At 51.2% G+C, this 21208-nt stretch overlaps 1 protein-coding gene across 1 annotated transcript; it reads right to left on the reverse strand.

Moving 5' to 3' along the window:
- Positions 1-19853: 19853 nt before the first annotated feature.
- On the reverse strand, positions 19854-20662 carry SMAC4_09497 (uncharacterized protein). The gene is made up of 2 exons (XM_003344593.2): positions 20246-20662; positions 19854-20170 (listed from the first exon to the last, which is right to left on the reverse strand). The coding sequence occupies exon 1, from the start codon at positions 20646-20648 to the stop codon at positions 20265-20267; it is 384 nt and encodes a 127-aa protein (XP_003344641.2). The 5' UTR covers positions 20649-20662; the 3' UTR covers positions 19854-20170; positions 20246-20264.
- Between the last annotated feature and the right edge of the window lie 546 nt (positions 20663-21208).

The following is a 21208-nucleotide window of genomic DNA, read 5'->3' on the forward strand; positions in this document are numbered from 1 at the left end:
TTTCTCTGATTCTCAATTGAGCCAACCCCGAGTCCGCATCATGAACATGTGCAGAGAAGTGCGGCATGCCGCTGCACTCTTGATGCAGAGTTTGCACTCTCTCAGGGCATTGGACGATGGCATCGTGTCTGCCATCACAGGCCACAAGGTACCTCCAGGTAAGTACCCCAAAACATGTCACGATGGCTGGGGTTTTCCGGGTGCAGTGCCCTTGGTTCCTTTCGGCTCGCACCGCACATTCAGCTTCTCAACAAGGAAGAAAAACACAAAGGACAGCATTTTTTCGTCATTTTGGGTTCCCTTCTCGCGTTCACCCACCTTCACGAGCGATGGACATGTTTCGTTGGTGGACATGCAAGTTGCAGTGCATCTTGCAAGTGTCAGTTTCAGATTTGCCTGGACCCGCCGTTAGTGCTAGCCTTTACCCCGTACTAACCACGAACTACCCGTAGACTATGGCCTAGCCTGGAGAGCTACTGCGGCCCAGTATGCTCTAGCTGCTACGGGGGTGGGCACTGGTACGATACGGCGTTGTTGCAGCTCGACAACATCATCACCAGTCTGCCAATTGCCGTATCTGGACATCCGAGTCCCACCGGCCTGACAGCTTTGTCCGTTCCTTCCTGCTCGTCGATTTCTCCAACATGGCCGGCGACCACATGCCCAGTCCGAAGTCCGCTGCTATCTCGTCGCACTTTGTCGCATCTCGGAACCAAAGGAACGTGTGCAGCAACGCCGAGCCATTGGGGAAACCAAGAAGCTCTCCGAACGACCAGGAGGCCCCCCGGACTCTGCATACGCGGCATTCTTCCTAGGGCAGGTGGGAAACAAGGGTTGGTGGACGGCAAACCACAGAGTACCAGGCGGACAAGTACCGGGGAGGTTGCTGGGGCGCCGGCCTTCCTCTCTTCCGTGCTGGTTCGGTGCTTGGTAGGCTTCGTGGCACTGCATCAGATATCCAGCTAATAATAGGCCCACTTTGCGATAGTGAAGCTGCTGGTCGCCCACGGTGTTGGCTAACTCTGGTCCACGTTTTGCCCTCGTCTACACGACCACGGTAGCCAGACCCTGATAACCTCTTCTGCACTTGGCTCCAGATCGGTGCTCTCTCCGTCTGCATTGCCGTCCCTCCAGTGGCCACGGCCTCGCACTCTTGGACACCCGTGGTGCACTACCGTGGTGGCCCGCAGATAGGCCTGCACACCTATGGAGAGCATCTCCAGAGCGTCCCCATCTGCCTCCAGCCTCCTCCTTCTCATTCGGCCGTAGGCAGAGCGTTTTCTCAAGGCCGGCAAGTCAATAAGTCCCTCTGGTTCCGCCCTGGATAGTCTGGGCCACAACACCAGTCCTGTTCCAGTCCACAAAACAGCAAAGCCCCGCGAGCCATCGAATCCACAGAAGATGGGCCAGAGTTGCCCGTGACAGGCTACAGAATTCTCGCTCTGGGAATAAATCATCACCAGACTCCACGCAAAATGGTTTGGAAACGCCAGCATCTTGGCCAAGAACCAGGCTTGTTGCCGGTTGCAGCTTCCCGGCCCCGGACGTGGCGGACTTTCCTGCAGTCCTGTGGTTGTAACCTGAAGAAAGTCAGGCTGCTATGACGCTGTCGACACCCTGAAAGTAGCAGATCTGGACTTGAACCACAGCGAAAGTGCTCCAGCGAGTCCAGGTCGTGGTGTGCCTGCATCGTACAACGAGAGTCGCTCCTCAGAAGCGGCCGTCCGATGTTCTGATAGGCACGCCGAGCGTGGTTGCCCCGGCCCCGGATCGTGCCGTCCAATCTGCGCGAGTCTCGCTCTGCACTATGCTCCGAGTTTCGCTTGCCCCAGCCACCGCGCCCTCGTACCGTTCGTCAGAGGTCCGGAACGGTTACCCGGGTTAAAGTCTGGTTCACCAGAGGCTACCACTTGATGACTCAGCCTTGGTTTCATAGGTGGACATGCTGTGAGCTGTCAGTCCAAAGCTTCTGCAGGCCGAAGGAAAGGTCGGCCATAGTATGTAGTGGTCGGGCTAAGGTGGGAGAAACTGAACCTTCACCTACCACAGTGTGGTAGTCTTCACAGCCGAACCAAAACATAAGCAACACGCTCCTAGATTGTTTACGATGCCTCTGTGTGGTCGAAACATGACGCCGGCGCGGTCCGAACAGAAGGCATATATTGACTCATCTGTTAGTGTGGGTGTGTTGGTTAACAGCAGGGCAGATGAATAGCGACTTCAGGGCCGTTGGGCCATTTTCAAAGAACACACTGTGTCCACCCAGCTGCCCGGATTGTACCCGGAGCGTTGCTGTCGGTGTCATGTGGCAGCCGCTCCGTTTTCAGAATTGAGGCCAAGGCATTTTTCACACACCTGAAGTATGTTGTTACGATTAACATCCACTGACGCGTCTAGCGTTTATTTGATATTATATCACCACCCGGACTGTCGCAGCCGGTACTACGTAAACATGTTATTCAAGTTGCCTGAAACGCAGGGACACCGATGAATCCATCTTGTCAAGCATTTTAATGCCCAGAAACCGAGGATCGTCGCTAATCTGATCTCCCGAGTGGCCTAAACACAGAGTGACGATGGTGCTAATACGGTTTCAGCATGGCAGCGATGCGGCGATCTGTGCAACAAGGGCTGCTGGACCACACATTCAGCAGCGCTAAGCCATCCGAGCACAAAAGAGGAATGGCCTCTATCTGCAACCACTTCACCTTCCCCACCTTGACCAGTAATTGTTCGGTCAACAGAGAAAAACGCACATCGAAACCAGCCAGTCCGCCGCTCCAAAGCGGTGCTGCCCAACAGCCGACGAGACAAGATGGATGCAATGCGACGCACTTACTCGCAAGGTGAGAGACAACAAACCAGTCGTCGTCAAGATGGCAAAACAAAGCCCATAGAGTCGTCTAAACGGCGACGTGAAGCTATCGCGACTTTATCTGCTACAGAACCTCGCAGGATTGTACAGTAGCGTCCAGCCAGCAACGCGGTAGTTGCAGGGTTCAGGGTCTTAAGCTTTTGCCCGCATGATAGGCAACGGTAACCGGAGACGGTACCCCGTAAGACCTTGTTGCAGAAACGACACAGCCTGACTAGGAAGCGCGGTTGTCGCGTTTGTCTTTAAGACCGCTTTCAAATAAGTCAAGAGCTGAAAGACGGCCTGTTGGGTGAAATCTCTGCCAGTCGTTGCTCTTACACGTCCTCATGGCTGGACTGATCAACGGATCCGCAGTAAAACTCGGATGCCGTACGACAGCGGAACGTACCTAACGAGGAACACCTGTTCGGGTAGCTGACTATATCGCAGCTCTCGTCTCATATCGTACCTCATCCTCGTGACGAACTCTCGGTGCGCATGCATATGAGTTTGTTCCGAATACACACGACTGCCTACCCCAGGTTTCCGAGACAGCAAGCACAAATGTAACATGGAGGAAAATTGCTACGGGTCTTCACCTCTCAATCTAATATACGCGTGTCCGACATGCCGCGTAGCGGGAACTGACAGCCACACGACAACCCGGGCGAGCGAGGTTCCCTCTCGGGGCAAACCAGCTAAGTACGTATGGAATATGTGCTGAATACGAATAATCGTCTGTCTGGATTGACCTGGAGCTCGGGGTGTCTCGGAAGAGGTTGAATGCTACGGGCAGACTTGATGGCGCTCAGCCCTGAGTAAGTAGTTTGTGGACTCTCTTTTCCTTGCGTGCGATTATTTGGTAGCCGCGTACTAAGTCTAATGATTATGCGCAGATCTACGTCCAATCTTGGGCAGCAGGAGATGACGGACATGCAGTAAGCCTCATGTTTGAGTAGACGGCGGCAGTTCACTTGACTTCCGCGTTGGCTTATGTATTGCAATCTACAATCTACGGTACTGTACAGGGCATGACAGTGTCAAATGGCATCGCATCTAGCCCAGTTTCTGCAGCCGAATATTTCCAGAACTCCATGTTCCGTGGTGGTGGGTTGCCTTACCAGCACGTTGATTCAAACAATCTTCCTCCTATGACATACACTAGCCGACCTGCGCAGGTATTTCTGGGAGTTGGATAGGAGGGCCGAAAAGGCCCGAGTACCAGTCATTATCTGCGACCACGCCGCCTGAGTCCCCCACAGCCCACCGAATGGGACTGTCCGCCCGCGAGCCTGACATGCGTAGCGGGTAACACGGGGATAATCGAAATAACTTTGGCTGACCAAGACGACGCTGCGCCAAGTGAAGTAACGGAGCGACGGAACAACGAAGCATACAGCGCATTGCCACGGTTTCCCACGGCTACAACCCGAGACATAGGAGCGAACACAGGCAAGGCTACCAGCACTTGTCAAGTTCAGCAAGGGTGCGGGGAACACAATTGTGTGCCAGTTCGTCGTATCCGAAGCAATCCATTTTCTTTGTTTTGGGGCGATATGGCTATCAGACCTTGAAATAGGTGCTGTTGTGCGATGCAATACACTTTCGGGGATTGCAAGGTCCCGGGTGTTGTGTGTCGTGGGGCCTCTATTGCCCCCATGCTCTTGCCCGAGGTCCCCTTGGAAGGTGTCGAACATCTGGAACTGACATCATGCAGGGCCATACTTCGCCAACATTATCGAGGCGAGTTAAGAGGAGATGCTTTGGAGGGAGCCATCTTGTTGCAAGACCCCCACTGCATCATCGTGGGTTTTGCCGTGAATGTCCTGCTTCTCATGACCATTCACAGCTCTGACGGAACCTCGCCGCTAAATAAGGTCCATGGATAAAGGTTGGGGGAGGCCAAGACACAAAAGGTTCCCCAAGATTACTACTTACACGACTTTGTAGCTACACTGCTGCATTTGGTTGCAGATACCGACGAAACGGCACAGAGGCTGCATAGTCCTTCCAACCGCTACCCCTCCTTCGATCTCAACGCCTATTCGCCAGGATGCCATGGGTTTTATCTGCCAGAAATAGCCCCGCGAAAAGAAACCTAACCCAAAATCACAATACCGCACGCTCTCATCATCGTAAATTGCCCGTCTGGCATACACTCTTGCTTTGGGTGTCAATCGAACACAGTCACCTTTTCTAAAGGGTAGATGGATTGCGGTTAGGACGACCCGACGGAAACCTGGAAGCCTAGGCAGATAAACTCGGCGGCAAGGTGATGCACAAATGGAAGTCGATTGCGGCACCGCGGATTAACCTCGAGGTTTACAATTAGAAGGCCGAAGCGACAGCCCGGGGAACTGATCCGGTCCACATATCCTCGGCGTGTATTGCAGATGCTGAGGCTCATCATGCCTGTCTACTGCGATGCTTCACCTGCTGGGGATCCGCTTCAGCCGGACAGTTTATCTGAGGCTAGGTAGAACCGGACAATACGGACTGCAGCCGTTGTGGGAGCTTAAGTAAGTGATGTTTTGGCCCCCCGTGCTGAGAATGCTGTGTGTGACGGAAAGGCTGAGAATTTGTGAGACATTACAAACAAAATAGGAACAGAACGGTGGCCCGTGATGTACCGTGTACTTGGTCCTGTTCCTCTTGTGAGAGGGCCATCCGTAAACGTCTCGGATCCCTCCGTCCCGCGTCTTTGTACCTGGCCTGGCTGAGCTCGGCCACGGTAGGAGGCCAACCAAGGTACTGGCATACAAGCTTGATGCCACAAAAGGTGCCAACCCTCCGTCATATTTCAACCTGGGAACCCGGCCTTGGTACCTTGCAGTAGTAACAAAAAGGGAAGAGACCGTGCTACGAAACGGCAAGCTCGCATGCACACACGCACGCCCCCGGGGCATTGAGTGAGCGGGACGGAAATGTCTTTCTACACCTTGCAAGGGTCGTAATGTGTTCCTGCATTAGCGTTCCCTCAACGCTCCCCGTTGTTAACATGGGTAAAGTTTGGTACCCGACAAAGCACAATGACGAGCGGACCGCCGGCCGCTCGCACTACACACTCTTATTCCACTCAACCAGTGTCGGGCCCGGCACGCTGACTGAGCCCCGTTAGCCCAGCCAGCTGGAAGCCCCCCTGATCAGCTTGCTCCCCTGAAACACAGACACATACGAAGAGAGGCAAATGTGATGGCGAGTGCTTGATTGATTGCTACAGCGCAAAACAAGTTGCTTTCTTGCTTTACCCTCGAATAACTTGGCTGACGCTGTTGCCTTTTCTTATCGTTCAATCACCACACAAACCGAATCACACGTGGATGAGTCACAGACCTTCATTACCCAAAACACCCAACGCGGCGGGTCCAGGGCCGCAACAGCTCGGGCCAGTCAAAGGCTAAGTTGGTCGCTTTGCTTTCCGTTTGGATCATATTTCCTTTGCCTTTCTTCTCCCTACCTACAGAAACGGAGGGTTTTATCAGCCCAAGAAAATCCTCCAGACCCAAGGCCGAATGACCAAAACTAACAAGGAAACGTGACGCGTGGGACAAACATTGAATGCTCGTCATTCGCACCCAATGCGCCAAGTGGCATTGGACACAGACAGACACACTGTGATGAATCTCCCCGTTGGTGTTAAGGCTTAGCAAGGCAAATAGCGCACAGATGATCGTCACTCGGCTGGCGCGCCCCGGGCGGTTAGTTGCCAATGGGAAGTCCATCCGCCCAAGACCCCGGCCCAGCTAGTGACCGCGGAGAAGAATAGAAAAGAAGAAAAGAAGACAGCAGCGGCCTGATAATCTGGGCCCCCGGATTTTCTTTTTCTGGGGATGCATTCGCATTGGATCATGTGACTGCTGTTGGCCTCATTACAGTCTTTCCCTCTGATGATGATGATGATGATGATGATGATGATGATGATGATGATGATCTTGATGTTGTTGGTCTTGTGGTGTTGGTGATGGATTACCCTAACGGACTACCTAGGGTCTGGGAATGACACTAGATGTCTGCACAACGACATGTCCCCTGAACACAACGTTGTAATTCATCTCCAGTGGTAACTTCCAGGGGAAATAAGCTGATACTACCTTACTGTTTAGGATCCAGTATCTACCATGTGCCTCTGAAATGGAGTTCGGCATTAACACGGCGTCGGGCCGTCAAGACTGTCAAAGTTACTTCCTAGCAGTTCATATCCGTCTCTATGCTGTACCGGATACCCTCAGGTAAGGTCTGCCCTGCCTCACACCTACGGATCGTACATAAGATCGGATGAATGTGAGACGACATGATCTCCGAATCTCAGGTGTTGCCATATTCTGGGGAAGAGAGACAATTCATAATCTAAAAAGAGCAGCCGAGCGGACGTAACGGCAAATCCATACAACTGGATCAACCCGGAATTACTCCGCGCACAGCTTGCCCTACCTACGCTAGGTTGAGAACCGCATTTGAAGGTTTGTATTCCCCTCCGTCAGTCAGTTAGTCAGTCTACGGTGCACGACATTGGTAGGTTTTACCTCCTGTCATCCCTCATGCGTATGTCGACCAGTCAATTTATGACCGAGGTTTGATCTTCACTAGGTACTTGTCCAACGACAAGCAGAAGGGCTATCAACAAAAGAAAATTGACTGATGGTCTTTTTTGACTGACTGATTGACTGACTTAGGTATACGGACATAACGAATAGAGTATTCCAAAACAGAAATGCTCTAATTGGGTTGACCGCTGGCAGTCTGGCGTGCCTGAGTTGCGTCCTTGTTGTCTCAGACTTGCAAGACTTGCAAGTGACTGAGACAAGCATAACCGAACCGCAGCTGTCTTCTCATAAATAACTGACAGATGGCCAGAAAGCCGCCGCATCACCAACCTGCTTCAAGCCTCCCCTGTTACCCACGACAGTAGGGGTAATGACCGGCGAGACCCCCACGAACCATCAGGCATCAGGCACCTCAGCCGCCAGCCGCCAGTTTGGCCGGTCGCCAGTCGCCATGCGGACATGGACAGACAGACACTAATAAGTTGTCTTTGTGCACCCGCACTCACCGGTCGGGAAAGGCTAACTGACATGATTATGACAGGTGGGCGTGAACTGGGATGAGAGATGCTCTGCCTGAGTCAAGTGCCGTTCACCTGCCCTACGCAAAACAAATTGTTATGGCCTCATGGCACTTGGGACTCTTGACGCCAACCACCCGACTCAATATCCTACATATTACCTTGTGGTGGAATTGGAGGCGCTCATGAGACTACTCACCCACCCACTCACTCACTCACTCACTCACTCACTCACTTGATGCGATCGGCCGGCCGGCAGTTGAACTGAACTGAACTGAACTGAAATCTATCTATATTGATTGACTGACAACTGACAACTTAACAGATAACGGTCCGCGGTCAAGCCACGTTCCAGTTCCAGTTCACTTCTGACAACACAACAGTCCAGCCATCCCACGAGTTCATATGAATGGAAGTCAACGTCACTCACTCACTGAGGGACGGACTTTGGAAGTTGCAAAGTTGCAAAAGGCTAGACCATTGCCACTGTCCTGTCTGGTGGCAGAGTAGCGCACCTTAAGTCCTTGACAACGGCCGATAATTCAGTGAGTGGGATGAGTATCTACGGTAGGGTACGTGGTGGTGGACGAGACATTCACTCATTGCGCGTGTGGGGTGTGGGAAAAGACCATGCATGCGGTTCAAGTTGACTACCTACGTCTTCCACTTTCAGACACCACACACCATCACCTACACAAAAATCACGGATGTTCACAAACGAAACGGCGAACGGTGCCTGGTGGCGTCATAACCGTTATCGTTTGGTTGTCAAAGATGAAGCGTGGCATGGCATGACAGTATGGCTAGGTACTATTGTGGCTACAATCGTGGCTATCGTGGCTTGCCAGGAAGGACGCTTGTCAGTCTTTCAGTCTGTCTGTCAGTCCGTCAGTTGGATATAATTGCGGCGTCGCTGTGCGTGCTGCAAGTGAGCGGCTCGATCGGGTAAAGCCACATGGCTAGGGATGAACAGGTGCAAGGCTTTAACATGGTTTGCAAGGCAGAGGTAAGGAAGGCTTTGTGCTTTTGAGTGGTGGTGAATTATCATCTATCAATTGTGGTATTGATAGGTTTCGTGTTGTTTGCTTAAAAGGCCCCCGAAGTGATAGATGAGTGGACGCAACCAATATTTGGGGGACACGGACTAAACAAATCAACAAGCGCCTTTACTGACGGGGAATTGGGGGCCACTGAAAATAAGAAAGAGGAAAAAGCAAGCACGTGGCTGGGAAGGTGTGGGGTGGAAGGGTGATGGAAGGGGCGATGGAAGCAATCAATTTATTCAACATGGACTGAAAGGTTTGGGTGATGTTGAGCTTGCCGATACTTGCGCTGGGGAGAGATTTGCAGTTGTTGACACCAAGATAATGGCACAAGAGAGGCAAGAGAGAGGAAGAAGCTGCCCTGTGGTGGTAACTCACGTCTTTACCTAACACTATCTCTACCTAGTTATCCTCATATGCACTCGCGGTTTCACATACGATCCTGATAGCGATAACGACCACAACTAACCTTGTCCATTATCATCAGCATCTTCATATCAAAACGAGCCCAAAACAACCAGATAACGATGGAGCACAAACAAAGGAGTATCGTAGGTACCATCCACCTCCGTATTCCACCCAAAACCGTTCAACTAACGGATTCCAACAAGAACAAGACAAGGGGTTCTACAATCAACAATCACTAATCATCAAACACGGTGCAAACGTTTTATGTTCGATTGAAGCCATTCCCAAATACGACATATGGTGTGACAAGGGCAGTATTCTGGGCTTGGAACAGTAGTTCAATTCAGCTGATAAACTACTTTGGTCCCGAAGGCCTTGTTGATCCTTTCAACCTCAATGAGAAGGTCGAGCCTTAAGGCCTTCTTATACCAAAGAAGGTTGGTACGTACCGAGCCCTGTGTGCCAGGCATCGGCGCGAGTCTATCTAGTTCATCTGCCTACAAGTAGATCTTCTGAATGCCAACCTTCGTCCAGTTGCCCGTCGGTAATTCCGGTCGGTAGTTTAATTGATGAAAGTCGCCGGCGGATGTCCGTGTGGCATTCTGTCGGTAATTCTGGTCGGCAGTTTGACTGATGAATGTCACCGGCAAATGTCCGTGTGACAGCCGTGCCTGTTGGCCGAATAGTCTGGTTGAGGTAAGGCTGGCATTGTATGGCGTGGTTGGGTTGATGTCAAGCATTGAGGCTCTATTGAACTTCAAACCCAGGAGTGTGGGCAATGTCCGTGTGACATATGGGGAGGGACGTTCATTACCAAACCAAGCCATCCCACGCATTTGGGGGCTACGCCGCCAAAGATTAAACGTTCACGCATTCTGTATTCCACCCACCGTTTTGCCTTCCAGAACTCCCATCGTTTGAAGTACTAGTCTAGGCTTGGTTCTACTGTGCCTGGATTCGCTGACCTGTCGGATATGGACAGAACGAACGTTTTGCGATGGCTCAATGTGGCGTGGCGTGGCGTGGAAGTGGATTAACAACCTGATGCAGACTGACGATGCAGACTTCCCCCTGGGGCCTGGACTGACCGGGCATGAACCTGCATTTGCTCCACTCCTTCTCCCGCACCCGCACCTTTTCTTTCCTTCCAGAAGCCTTTCCGCTTTCCCTCCATCCCTCCCTTCAGACCCGTTCGTGACCGTCCGGGCTTCCGGTGGATGTATGCATGCCCTACCTCGGTCCCATACTTACCTAGAGGTACTCCCATCCCATGAAAATGATCCTTGTTTGATACGCGACAGATACTAGTCAAATTACCTACGCCGGAGGCTGGCTTTACGACGGGGTTCGCCGAGCGGGCTTGCTTCAGACCGTCAGACAAGGCTTCGGGGAAGGTCCCCGTTTGGTCAATCAGGCACCGGGTTGGCATTGGGCTGGGACTTGGACTTAACGGCGCCGAAATGACAAGGGTGGTGAAGGCCGGGGAAAGAAATCCGCTCGGTACGGAAGAGAGTGTAGCGTGAGCCTACAGGGTAAGGTGAGGTCGGGTGAGGTGATGCCGGTCCTACTTGTACACTCGCCTAACTTCCATATCATGTCAGGACCGGGGCCGGGACTTAACTCACGCCGTTTCGCTAGTGCATGGTTGCTCTGCACCTTATGGTGGTGGTCATTGCTCATCGCGATGGGATCACGGGTTCGTCAGCACGTGAACACTTCACGTGTGATGTGTGGGAGAGAAATGGGCAAGTCTGAAGGCGAAGCAGGCAAGGGGAAGAGTTGCCGACGCCGGCCAGGGAAAAGGCAGATGATGTTCAAACCATCATGGTGTTCAGACCCGCTTCGCTTGACAAGAAAAGGACTGACTTTGACTAACTCATGTTGATTAGCGCACGGCATATCCCGTCTTCGCGTCGCTTCTCGTTCGGTTAAGTCTTTCCTAACAATTCTCGTGGGTTTTCTACCGAAACGTTGCCGACATTGGATGGCATTACTTTGGGAGCTCGGGTGATTCACGACTGGAGGAGCATCAAACAAGGACAATTGGACAACTCGAAGTGGACAGTTAAATCCATCCCAAACCACTACCCAAAACTCCAAACACACAGCCAGAGTCGGGGGCGACATTTTCAAGCAAGCAGCACTGCCGCAAACTAATCCCTACGAAACCACACTACCCCATCGCAGAAAAAAAGGAAAACAGGGAACGTAGGGTGCCAATTCGAAAACGCCTTTCATTCGGTTCGAACCTTTCAAAACGGAGTGAAAATTTACCAAGGAACTGGATCCCAAAAGGCAAAGAGGCTAGAATCACGAAGAAGCAAAGGAAAGGAAGGAAAGTAGAAGCAATCGAAGCAGAGAAAACTGCGCCGGCCTTTCCATCATCCTTGCCCATCCTTGCCCAACTTTGCCGGGGAACCAGGTTCCCAAACATGTTCACCCAAGCAATGCAACCCCAGTCTAATATCGCGTTTTTACTCTAACGCCTACCAGGTAACGGATACGATACGATACGGGGGGCCGGGGGATGTACGAGGGAACGGCGATGCCATGCCATGCCGGCAAACAGAAGCGATGAAAGGTGACTGGTCAGAATGACAGGCGAACAGGACAAACCCGGCAGCAAACACCGTGAGGTACTCAACTGCTGTCTTTCGGTTCCAAAGAACTTCCAGAAGCAGGGCAAGCCGGGGCAGTCCGAACCGTATTGTACCAGCCTCCGGGGTTTCCAAGTTCGTGAACGCTGAGACGTCGGGTCCTCGTGGCCTGTGGAGTTGTGCGCTATTGCAGCACGAACGCCTAGCGACGCTACTGCAGGTACCGACGGGGCATCGCTAAAATTCCCACCCCGATCCTGGATGGCCCGAAGTTCGAACGAGTGACGGGAACACCTCGCTGGGCAAGCTGGCAAGGCCGTTGGGTGGGTGAGGTGGGTTGCGAATAATCAAGGAAACGCCCGACGTTTTCAAGGTCGGTCATGGAAGGAAGCCAGGAACAAGGAACAGCAGCAAAGCAACCAACCGGGGAACGGATCCCGACAGGTTGCCTTTGACGGTTTATCACTTCTGGTTATATGATAAATCTGAAGAAGCAAGATGGAAATCATAGACGGTGACGGTATCAACTCCGCATGTTGAGACATTGATTGACATTGGACACTGCTTGGCAGGTGTGGTAGGTATGCCTCGTCATTTTGTCATCGATATTGGGCACGGCAAATGGAACCAAAGGAGAGAGAGACAATACAAAGAAAAAGTTTGGTCGTTTCATTTCTCCTAGAGTATCTAAGGCACGAAGAGAAGAGGTCAAAACGTTTCCTACCTCTACCTTTACAGCTCGCTGACGCTGTCAGAGGTGCCTGAAGGTAGGGAAAGAAGAAAACTGGGGACCGTTTAATAACCCAAACACCACAACCATAACCATTTCCAGGACATCCAATCTCCTGGATACAACGCTGGGAAAATGACACACACACACACACACACACACACACACACACACACACACACACACCACACTCACCACAGTGAAATCGTTTGGCCTTCACTCCTGTCCCGTCCCCTCGTTCGGCATCGTAAAACCAGTCTGTTCGACCGATACGCAACCACGGACTCTGTACATGCTGCACATACAGTAATAGCGTAGTATACGGACCCGCGGACCCCATCAGCAATAGGGCGACCGGCGAACGCTCGGCAGGGCGGACGAAACGGTTTTGTCTCCCAAGTCTGGAAACAGTGCGCTAATCAGGGGGTAGGTAAAAACGGTTCCTCGGCGTCACTGTGGAGCCCGGCCATTCATCAAACATGCAAAAATCCTTCTGGAGGCTCTACAGAAGGAATCAATGTGTTGTTCCCCGGTCACCGGTCACTAGTCACTTCAGTATGTATGAAACTTCAGCCCATAACGATGACGGTTCGTTGCTTTCCACGGTAATTCGTTTCGTGGCTTCGTAACTGGTACGTTGGATCCTTGAATCCTTGGATGAAGCCTGGTCGACCGGTACACTACACCGGTAAAGCTACCGGTTAAGAAGCAGCGTTGCATCCATCTCCCAGTTCCATACCTACCGTACATAACTTCCACATAGCCTTTTCAAAACGGACAGCGGCATGGGAAATGGTAGACGAGACTGACCTTGGTTTTCAATTGTTCCCTGCTTGCTTCAGAGTTGGATTAAGGATCTGTGTGCCGTCCGTGCCAAGCTTCAAGTTCCTAGACCTAACGTGCCGTGGTCGTTCCGTGGTCCCCGGGCCGTGTTGATGTTCGGTTCGAACGGTTCGGATGCCCTGGTTCATGCGATTCCGTTATTCCGTTGTATCGTAGTCGCAGTTTGAACACGAACGGTCGTCTTCCCCAGAAGGAAAATGGAACGAACACTTCCATGCCCCTGTTCCAAGCTTCCAAGTCTTTCGTTGCAGCATTCCACGCCCCAAAAGACCCGGTACCAGTGATCTGCCATACCATGCCATGCCAGGTACCCGTCCGTGCAGCGGCACAGGTGCAATGCAGTGCCAGTGCAGGACGCAATCATTATGCAACCTTAACAGCTGTGCATGACCAACGGGTTTAACGGTTCATTGTGGGCGGATGTGCGGACCTGCAGGTGTCAACGGTGCATGAATCGCGCGCCATGTCCAAGAATGTAAAGGTCAAGAGTCCGGTAGAATTAAAGAGGAATGTAGAATGCCCGCGGATTGTAAATCGGCGAGATCGAAACGGGAAGGAATGCGGAAGAGGCTTTCGACTGTCTGTGACTGGAATGTAGAAGGGGAAGCTAAGCCAGACCACCACAGTGTGTGGATGATCGAGTAAGGACCGCTCATGATACACTAGACGGTACCGTATACCTATTCTACAACGTCAAGCGTACCATGGGGTATAAAAGGAAACACGATGCCAATCCCAACGATGATCACGAGGGATCGTCCAAGTCATCAGCGATCACCTGAGCGTGATATTCAGGGCGAGCTCAGACAATCGGGACAATTACACAGTCAATAGAGTGCCAAGCTGATGATCGTTTCCTCCTTCTTTGACTCGCAAGGGACTTTGGCATCCCCGCAATGCTTAACCTTGGTTCGAAAGCCGTGACTTGTGACCGGAATACAAGTATATACCGCAGCAGACTGTAATTTACTAATCCGTGGTTCCGGTTCGACTGGGTATGTGGTGCTGAACATGTCTTTGATTGCTCGAAAATTGAACGAAACTACTGCGTACACGTGGGTTGGAAATCCGGGGTAAATGGTACTCAATGAATGCACATTGTCGAGGAACTTCTTAGCAAGGCCGGGGAGAGAAGTCTGCAGCGAGATCATGTTGAGGCATCGATTTGGAAATATGACATGTGAATGAAGCATCGGCCACGGGAAATGGTTGCTCCTTCAGGACTTAGTTGAACTCTTGTTAACACAAAAGGGAAGGGAGTTGCAAAATTGGAATGAAGGTCTCTCTTAAACCACCTGTTCTTTCGAAGTATAGCAACAACGGAGATCCAGGTTATTCAGCTGCGGTCCAGTTAATTGCTCGGTTCTTCTTCTTCTTCTTCTTCTTCTTCTTCTTCTTCTTCTTGAAACTTGTGTGGAGTGACAGATAGAAGCACAAGGGATTCTGATTGTAAGTTCCTCAAATCGACATTTGATTATTTCCGCCTCTGAAATTGTTTTTCGACTATCTTACCTTTACGGGCTGTTTTCAGGTTGTTTAGTCCTCCAAAGATGTGATGGTTTGACCGACGCCGAAGTTTGAGGTAGCAATGTAAGGTGCGGGGAAGTCGACAATGGTTGGTCGGTTGTTGTTGAGCCTCAATCTGGAAGTAAACATGAGTTGGCAGTCGGCGTCCAACCACCACGCGAACAAGATCACAGGCCATTTGCCCCGGAATTCCAGCAACCACCTACTGGGCGGCTCACACAAGCCATTGCAAAACCTCAGCACCGCACGGATATGGCGGAGCCAACAGAGTTGGGCCCGGGCTCCCGGAACGCCGAGAACGAACACCATCACCCTCCACGACCGCACCTCTGCTCGGCATGTAGCCAGATCGATTCCAAAGCTCTTTTCAAGACTCACAAGGCTCGCCTTGACGTGGTATCGAAATATTACAAGCTGCCCCATGAATGTAAATGTTTCGAGACAATTGAGAGTCGTGAAAAGTGCGGCTGGCCAGACTCCGAGGGGGGAGACGAATCCAACCCACAGTGCTCCTTTTGTGCATTCTAAAAAGACTGCTTACTTCGATCCAAAGATATCAACCGTCAAAATGGGGAAGTAGTCAAGTTCCCTTATTATTTGAGACCTTTTCATTCCTTGAAGTGGTATTGGGTAGAACATGAAGGATGCTCGTCAGACAGGCCCAAGGGCTTTAGAGGAGATTATTGTGAACATTACGTGCAAGATATTTTGGCGCTGCAGTTCGGTTCAGGGACATTTTATCCGGGTCTTGGAACCTATTATAGCCGCGATGGCGAGTTTGAGATGGGGCATGCCATTCTGCGTGTTGTGGATGACGGGCCAAATTTTGGTGCGTTGACGAGGGTTAGAGAGGCTGGGGGCGGATTATTGGCAAGAATCTTGCCCGATCAGGTCAACTACAATCTCATTGGGGAATGGGTAAGTCTTTGCCACTTGGGACATTCGCAGTGCCATGGCGACGACGGCGGTGATGGTGAAGTGATCACGATCCCTGTATTTTGCGTCATTGATTTTGCTACAGGGAATATCGTTTCGGTGGTCGAGACACTGAGGAACGCTGAAAAACACGACATGGTGGACTATGTTAATCTGGTTACGTCTGGGGTCAGGCGGGGTGCAGCGGTTCTATCTTGGGGGAAGACGGCATCTCTCTACCGGAAGAGATACCTCTGGTCATCAGCGATGCCAGAGGTTGTCAAGAGGCTTGGATACAGATACCTTTGGATCGATCGGTATTGTATTCCCCAGCATGACTTCCCAGTCAAACAACTTTTGATCCGCAATATGGAGAAGATTTACCCCTGCTCTACCTTAACAATAATTGCGGCAGCCGGGGAGGGGCCGAAGTATGGGCTCCCGGGAGTTAGTACGCGCCATCGTTCCAACCAGCTCTGTGTGCAAGTCACCGAAGGGATTTCCCTGGCCTTGTATGAAAGCCCCAAAGTTCTGGTGACTGCCTCAAAGTGGCCATACCCGTGGTTGGACCTACCAGGAAGGGATATTATCGAAGCGCCGGCTCATCTTCACGGACCGGTTGGTTTACTTCCAGTGCAATGAGATGCACGGCAATGAAGTCTTATCGGTCCCGCTTCGTGGCGCGGCTGATTCACTCGATACCGACGGCCAGCATAATCCGTTTGACGACATCCGTTATACATCCTTTGAAAGCAGAGAGTCAAATTTTGGATCTATATTCCCACGTCGAGCAGCTGACTGGTCAAACCCCAGCACCGTTTTGGAGAGAATCAAAGCGTTCTCAGCAAGACGGCTTGCTTTTGATACAGACACTCTGGACGCCGTCACCGGTATATTTGGGAGATATTGTTCCAAAACGCAAGATCAGAACATATCGTTCTTTTGTGGCCTACCCATTATTCCTATTCAAGTTGATCCTGGGTCCTTGATGTTTTTGGCTTCCAGGTGCGGACCTGGAAGTATATTGGGGGCCTGCTCATTTCAACAATTGCCTCCAGTTCCTATCGGCAAGCACCTGTGCCATTCCATCCCCAACGGTTTAGATCCGTCTTCCGGCAACGATATATCCAATAAACTGACCTACCAACTGGTTTACAGTCTCCTCTGGTTCGACAAGTGGGAGCTTCAAATTTCAGAGGGGATACCAGCAAACTGGCAAAGGGCGCAAAGATCAGTGTTTCCAAGTTGGTCATGGGCTGGTTGGAAGAAATGTTTACCTCTAATAGAGCATGAGAAGGCAGTAAGATTCCACTTCATCTTCGACACTTGTACTACGGTACATGTTGAATTTGAAGATAAAGCGGGAATTGTGCAGAGGCTGGAACGGGAGGCACAAAACGAGGAGATATTGAACTTAACACACCAAAAAGGCAGGATCCCAATGTGTCTGATTCTCAAGGGGACGGTGTTTGATATAACGTTGAAGCTGACATCGCGATTTGCCCTATCGACCGAGCTGGGCACATGGCAATATACATGGCCACCATTCCTTGAAGGAGAAGAGATATTCTGCGAACCCCTTGCTGTGTTTGACGACAATGAACATCAAGGGGGCAACAAGAACAGTTCCACCGGGGGAAAGCGCAACGAAGAGGTCAGATTTCTTGGCCTGTTGCTGGCAATGGACGCTGGCGAACCCTCTCGTCATTCCTTTTGGATAATGATGCTGAGGCCAGTTAAGGGAACGATGAACGGAGGGGCAGACAAAATGTACGAAAGAGTGCATTTAGCGCGTGAGACACTCAACAAGGATCGCCACGAACAGGTTTGGTCCGCATTACCGCGGTGTCTGAGAGAAGAAGAGGTTCGATTGTGTTGAGTTGCAGGATGGTGATACCGGCCCGTATAGTGAGCGATCCACATCTCTCCCAACTTCAATCTTTTCTCAACATTGTCACTTGAAGATAGCACAGGATCTTAAAAAGACCCTCCTTCTTTCCCGTACCCCTTGATTTTGGGCTCATATTTGGATCCCCTCGTTTAACCTGAGGACAACACTGTCCAGTGATGCCTCGTGCTGCATAGCTGCCTGTGTCGGGCTCGCGAAGTTAGCCCTTTGGTTCGTCCATGCCGCGAAAGGAGCTTCGGAAAATGTAGGAGGAATTCGTTAGGCGCGTCTGTAGCCTAAGATCTTTCGCATTTCGCTGATCAACCTTCTGATCTCATTCAGCGCTTCGTCGATAGCCTTTCTCAATTTATGTAACGCACAACCCGAAGCTTGCTGGGTTACCCCGAAAGCGTTAGCAACCAGCTCACGTGGTAATCAAAGGTTTGCGCTGAAGTTTGGTCAGACGTACATCCGTGTGTGACGAACCGTTACAAGCACAGGAGTATTATCGCTGGGATAGAACAATAGAGTAACGGAGTAGTAGCCAAAAGGTACTGGTAAGTTGTGATAGCTATTGCTTGCTGGAGATCCGGTAACAGGAGGCCTGGGAAGGCCTTCTTTTATACCGGCCTTCCTGGACCCGACATACCGGACCCGTGGACCCGAGCCTTTCGGGTCCGTCTATCTAGCTAGCTTACATAACTCTGGTTGGATCTTAACACCGTGGAGGGAGATACTTTTGTGATAGCCCCATGGGTTGTGATAGAATCTTGCATCGGGCCGGCTGTTAGCCTGTTACTCGATTCTCAAAGTTCGGTTTGAAAGAGTTGCCTTACCAGCCACTTCAGTAAAATTATCCAGTCAGTGTTTCGGTACACAAGGGGTTGGTCATGTCCAAGGTCTCCAGGCAGAGAGCATTTGTGAAGAAAGTAGTAATGGTATAAGGGAGTAGCTTCTCAAATTCTCCGGTCTTGGTGACCAATGCCTTGATGTTTCCCACACACCCTGTTGACGTCGGCGGTCTCTGTCATGGCCACGATTTCTTGTCGCACAAATTTGACCCAATGCTCCACAATGTTGAGGCCTGGATGTGCTTCAGCATCGACGTTGAAGCCATTCTCGGCCAAACATGCGATATGATTACTCAGTTCTTCACCGAACTTTCTGGCATCGGCCACGAGCTTCCTGTGAGTCAATAGTTCGTCGCCATGTTGGGCATTTCCAGCTTGGTCTTCATTGGCAGACATTGCGGGCTATTCGTTGTTTCTTTCATGGGTTTTCTATTCGCTTTCTGGGGATCGCGTACTGATACTCATCGACGTGAGGTCGGAACGCTTCAAGAAAAGCCGCCGACATGATCATATTTGTATTCGCCAAAAGACCTTAGAGGCTCGGCAAAAGCACATATCTTTGTTAACCGTTGGCGCTCTTCTTGCCATGAAGACTGGATGTGAAGCTCTGGTGTCATGACGGATTCATTGTCATGTTGGACTCGAGAGCCAACGAGACTCGTCAAGTCCGCTAAAGCAAGCTGCCAACGGAGCCATCAAGTGATCCATGGGAGAGTCAGACGGAAGGCGAGGCCTTTGGGTTGTCGCGGGCTTGACTACCAACATCGAGATGTGAAACGGGGAAGGCTTTGACCTAGATTGTCATCAGTAGCAAGTTAGCACTCTTGCCATCATGTCACACGGACATATGCTACACTCCTGGTGGCATACGGGCATACGCTACACTCCTGGTGGCATACGGGCATATGCCACACTCCTGGTGTCATACGAGAAAGACCTACATGTATGCAGATCGCTAGATGCCTTGGAGCATCAGGTGACAAGGACCCGTACATACTAGATAGGTACCGTTTCCCTTTGGCATAAGAAGGCCTTGAAGCCCAGCCTTCCTCTAGAGGTTGAAAGGACCAACAAGGCCTTCGAGACCAAAGTAGTTTATCAGCGGAATTGAACTACTGTTCCAAGCCCAGAACGTGCACTCAGACTTATGTAACGTTCTTTTATTCCGCCAAACTCAATAGCTCTCCTATAGTTTGACAGAGTTGTTAAGTACCTACGCACCTAGGTACAAGTAGGTAGGTAGGGGTAGGTATGTTGTTGGCACCTCAGGGCCTCAGCTCGCTTCAGTCCTTTCCCCAAGCATACTCCTCCCCATTCCAGTTCTCCTCCCATTCATTGATACCACTGGCACACGAGAGACACACTTCAACCGTCCCCTACTAAGGTAAGGTAGTAAGAATTGAGCCATCCAGTCCCTGTTCTTCTTTACATCTAAGAACTATGTCCTGTGCTCTGAAAGCCAGTCAGCCATCATTACCATCACCATATCCCCCATACATCGGCATCTCGGAGCCAAGGAGTACTCACTGAGCTTTCGCATCTGCATCTAGCAAGTCTTGCCGTTGAAGAACCAGTTGCATCCCATCTGGTTGCAGTTGGCGCAGTTGCACCTGCCGCCTTGGCAAGCGCAGCTGATACCACAAGAGCCACGGGCTTCGAGGGCGGATTCCGGGTTGGGCTCAGCAGCAGGAGCGGCGAGCGCAACGGTAGCGAAGAGGAGGGTGAGGGCGGTGGTGAACTTCATTTTGGTAGGTATGTGGTGCTGTGCACGTTGTTGGTTTGGTAAGTAGTGAGGTGTTGATGTGTGAGCTTGGTGAGAGCTAGGAGTGGGAGTGGGAGTGGTTGGCTGTGAGGTTGAGAGTGATGCTGCTGCTGATGATGATGAAGAAGATGATGATGATGTTGAGATTGAGGATGGGGATGACAACATCCTTTTTATACAACTCTCACCCCTAGTCACTCCCCGTTGCTCTTTACCAGTACCAGTCCTGACTACATACACACCAGCCAGATTTAGTCAAGGGCTTCGACGGGATACTCTTCCGGAACGATGTTGGTGTCTTGCTGCCTAGTCTTCCAGACTTGATGAACGGCTGCCTGCCCGCTTCTTTTCTTTGGCTTCACTTCCACCATTCACTTCGGTGTACCTTACTCTAGTGAGCGATAAGTTCTTCGTACCTTAAGGTAAGCAAGAGTCACGGAATGGCGTCCCGTCGGTTGTAGTCTGAAGACATCCATCCATCATCCATCCATCACTTGTTGATACCCCTCTTTTGCGGCCGGGTCGAAGACTCAAAGGTGCTGTTGGTGAGGTGAGGTTACCTCTAGAGGTAGGTAGTGTATACTTTGAGTAGGTAATGCTGTAGTACATCCAACTGCATAAGAGGTCCTACCATAGGTTCGAGGTCGAGCTTCCAATCCAATCCAGAAAGAGAGATTTCTGCATCCTGGCTCAAATAAGGTAAGGTAGGTAATCGAAACTTGCCTCAG

Source organism: Sordaria macrospora, chromosome 5, assembly GCF_033870435.1.
Source record: "Sordaria macrospora chromosome 5, complete sequence".
Lineage (NCBI taxonomy): Eukaryota > Fungi > Ascomycota > Sordariomycetes > Sordariales > Sordariaceae > Sordaria > Sordaria macrospora.

Coding starts and splice junctions, on each gene's coding strand:
- SMAC4_09497 (XM_003344593.2), bottom strand. CDS start 20,648: ATGTTGTCATCCCCATCCTCAATCTCAACATCATCATCATCTTCTTCA.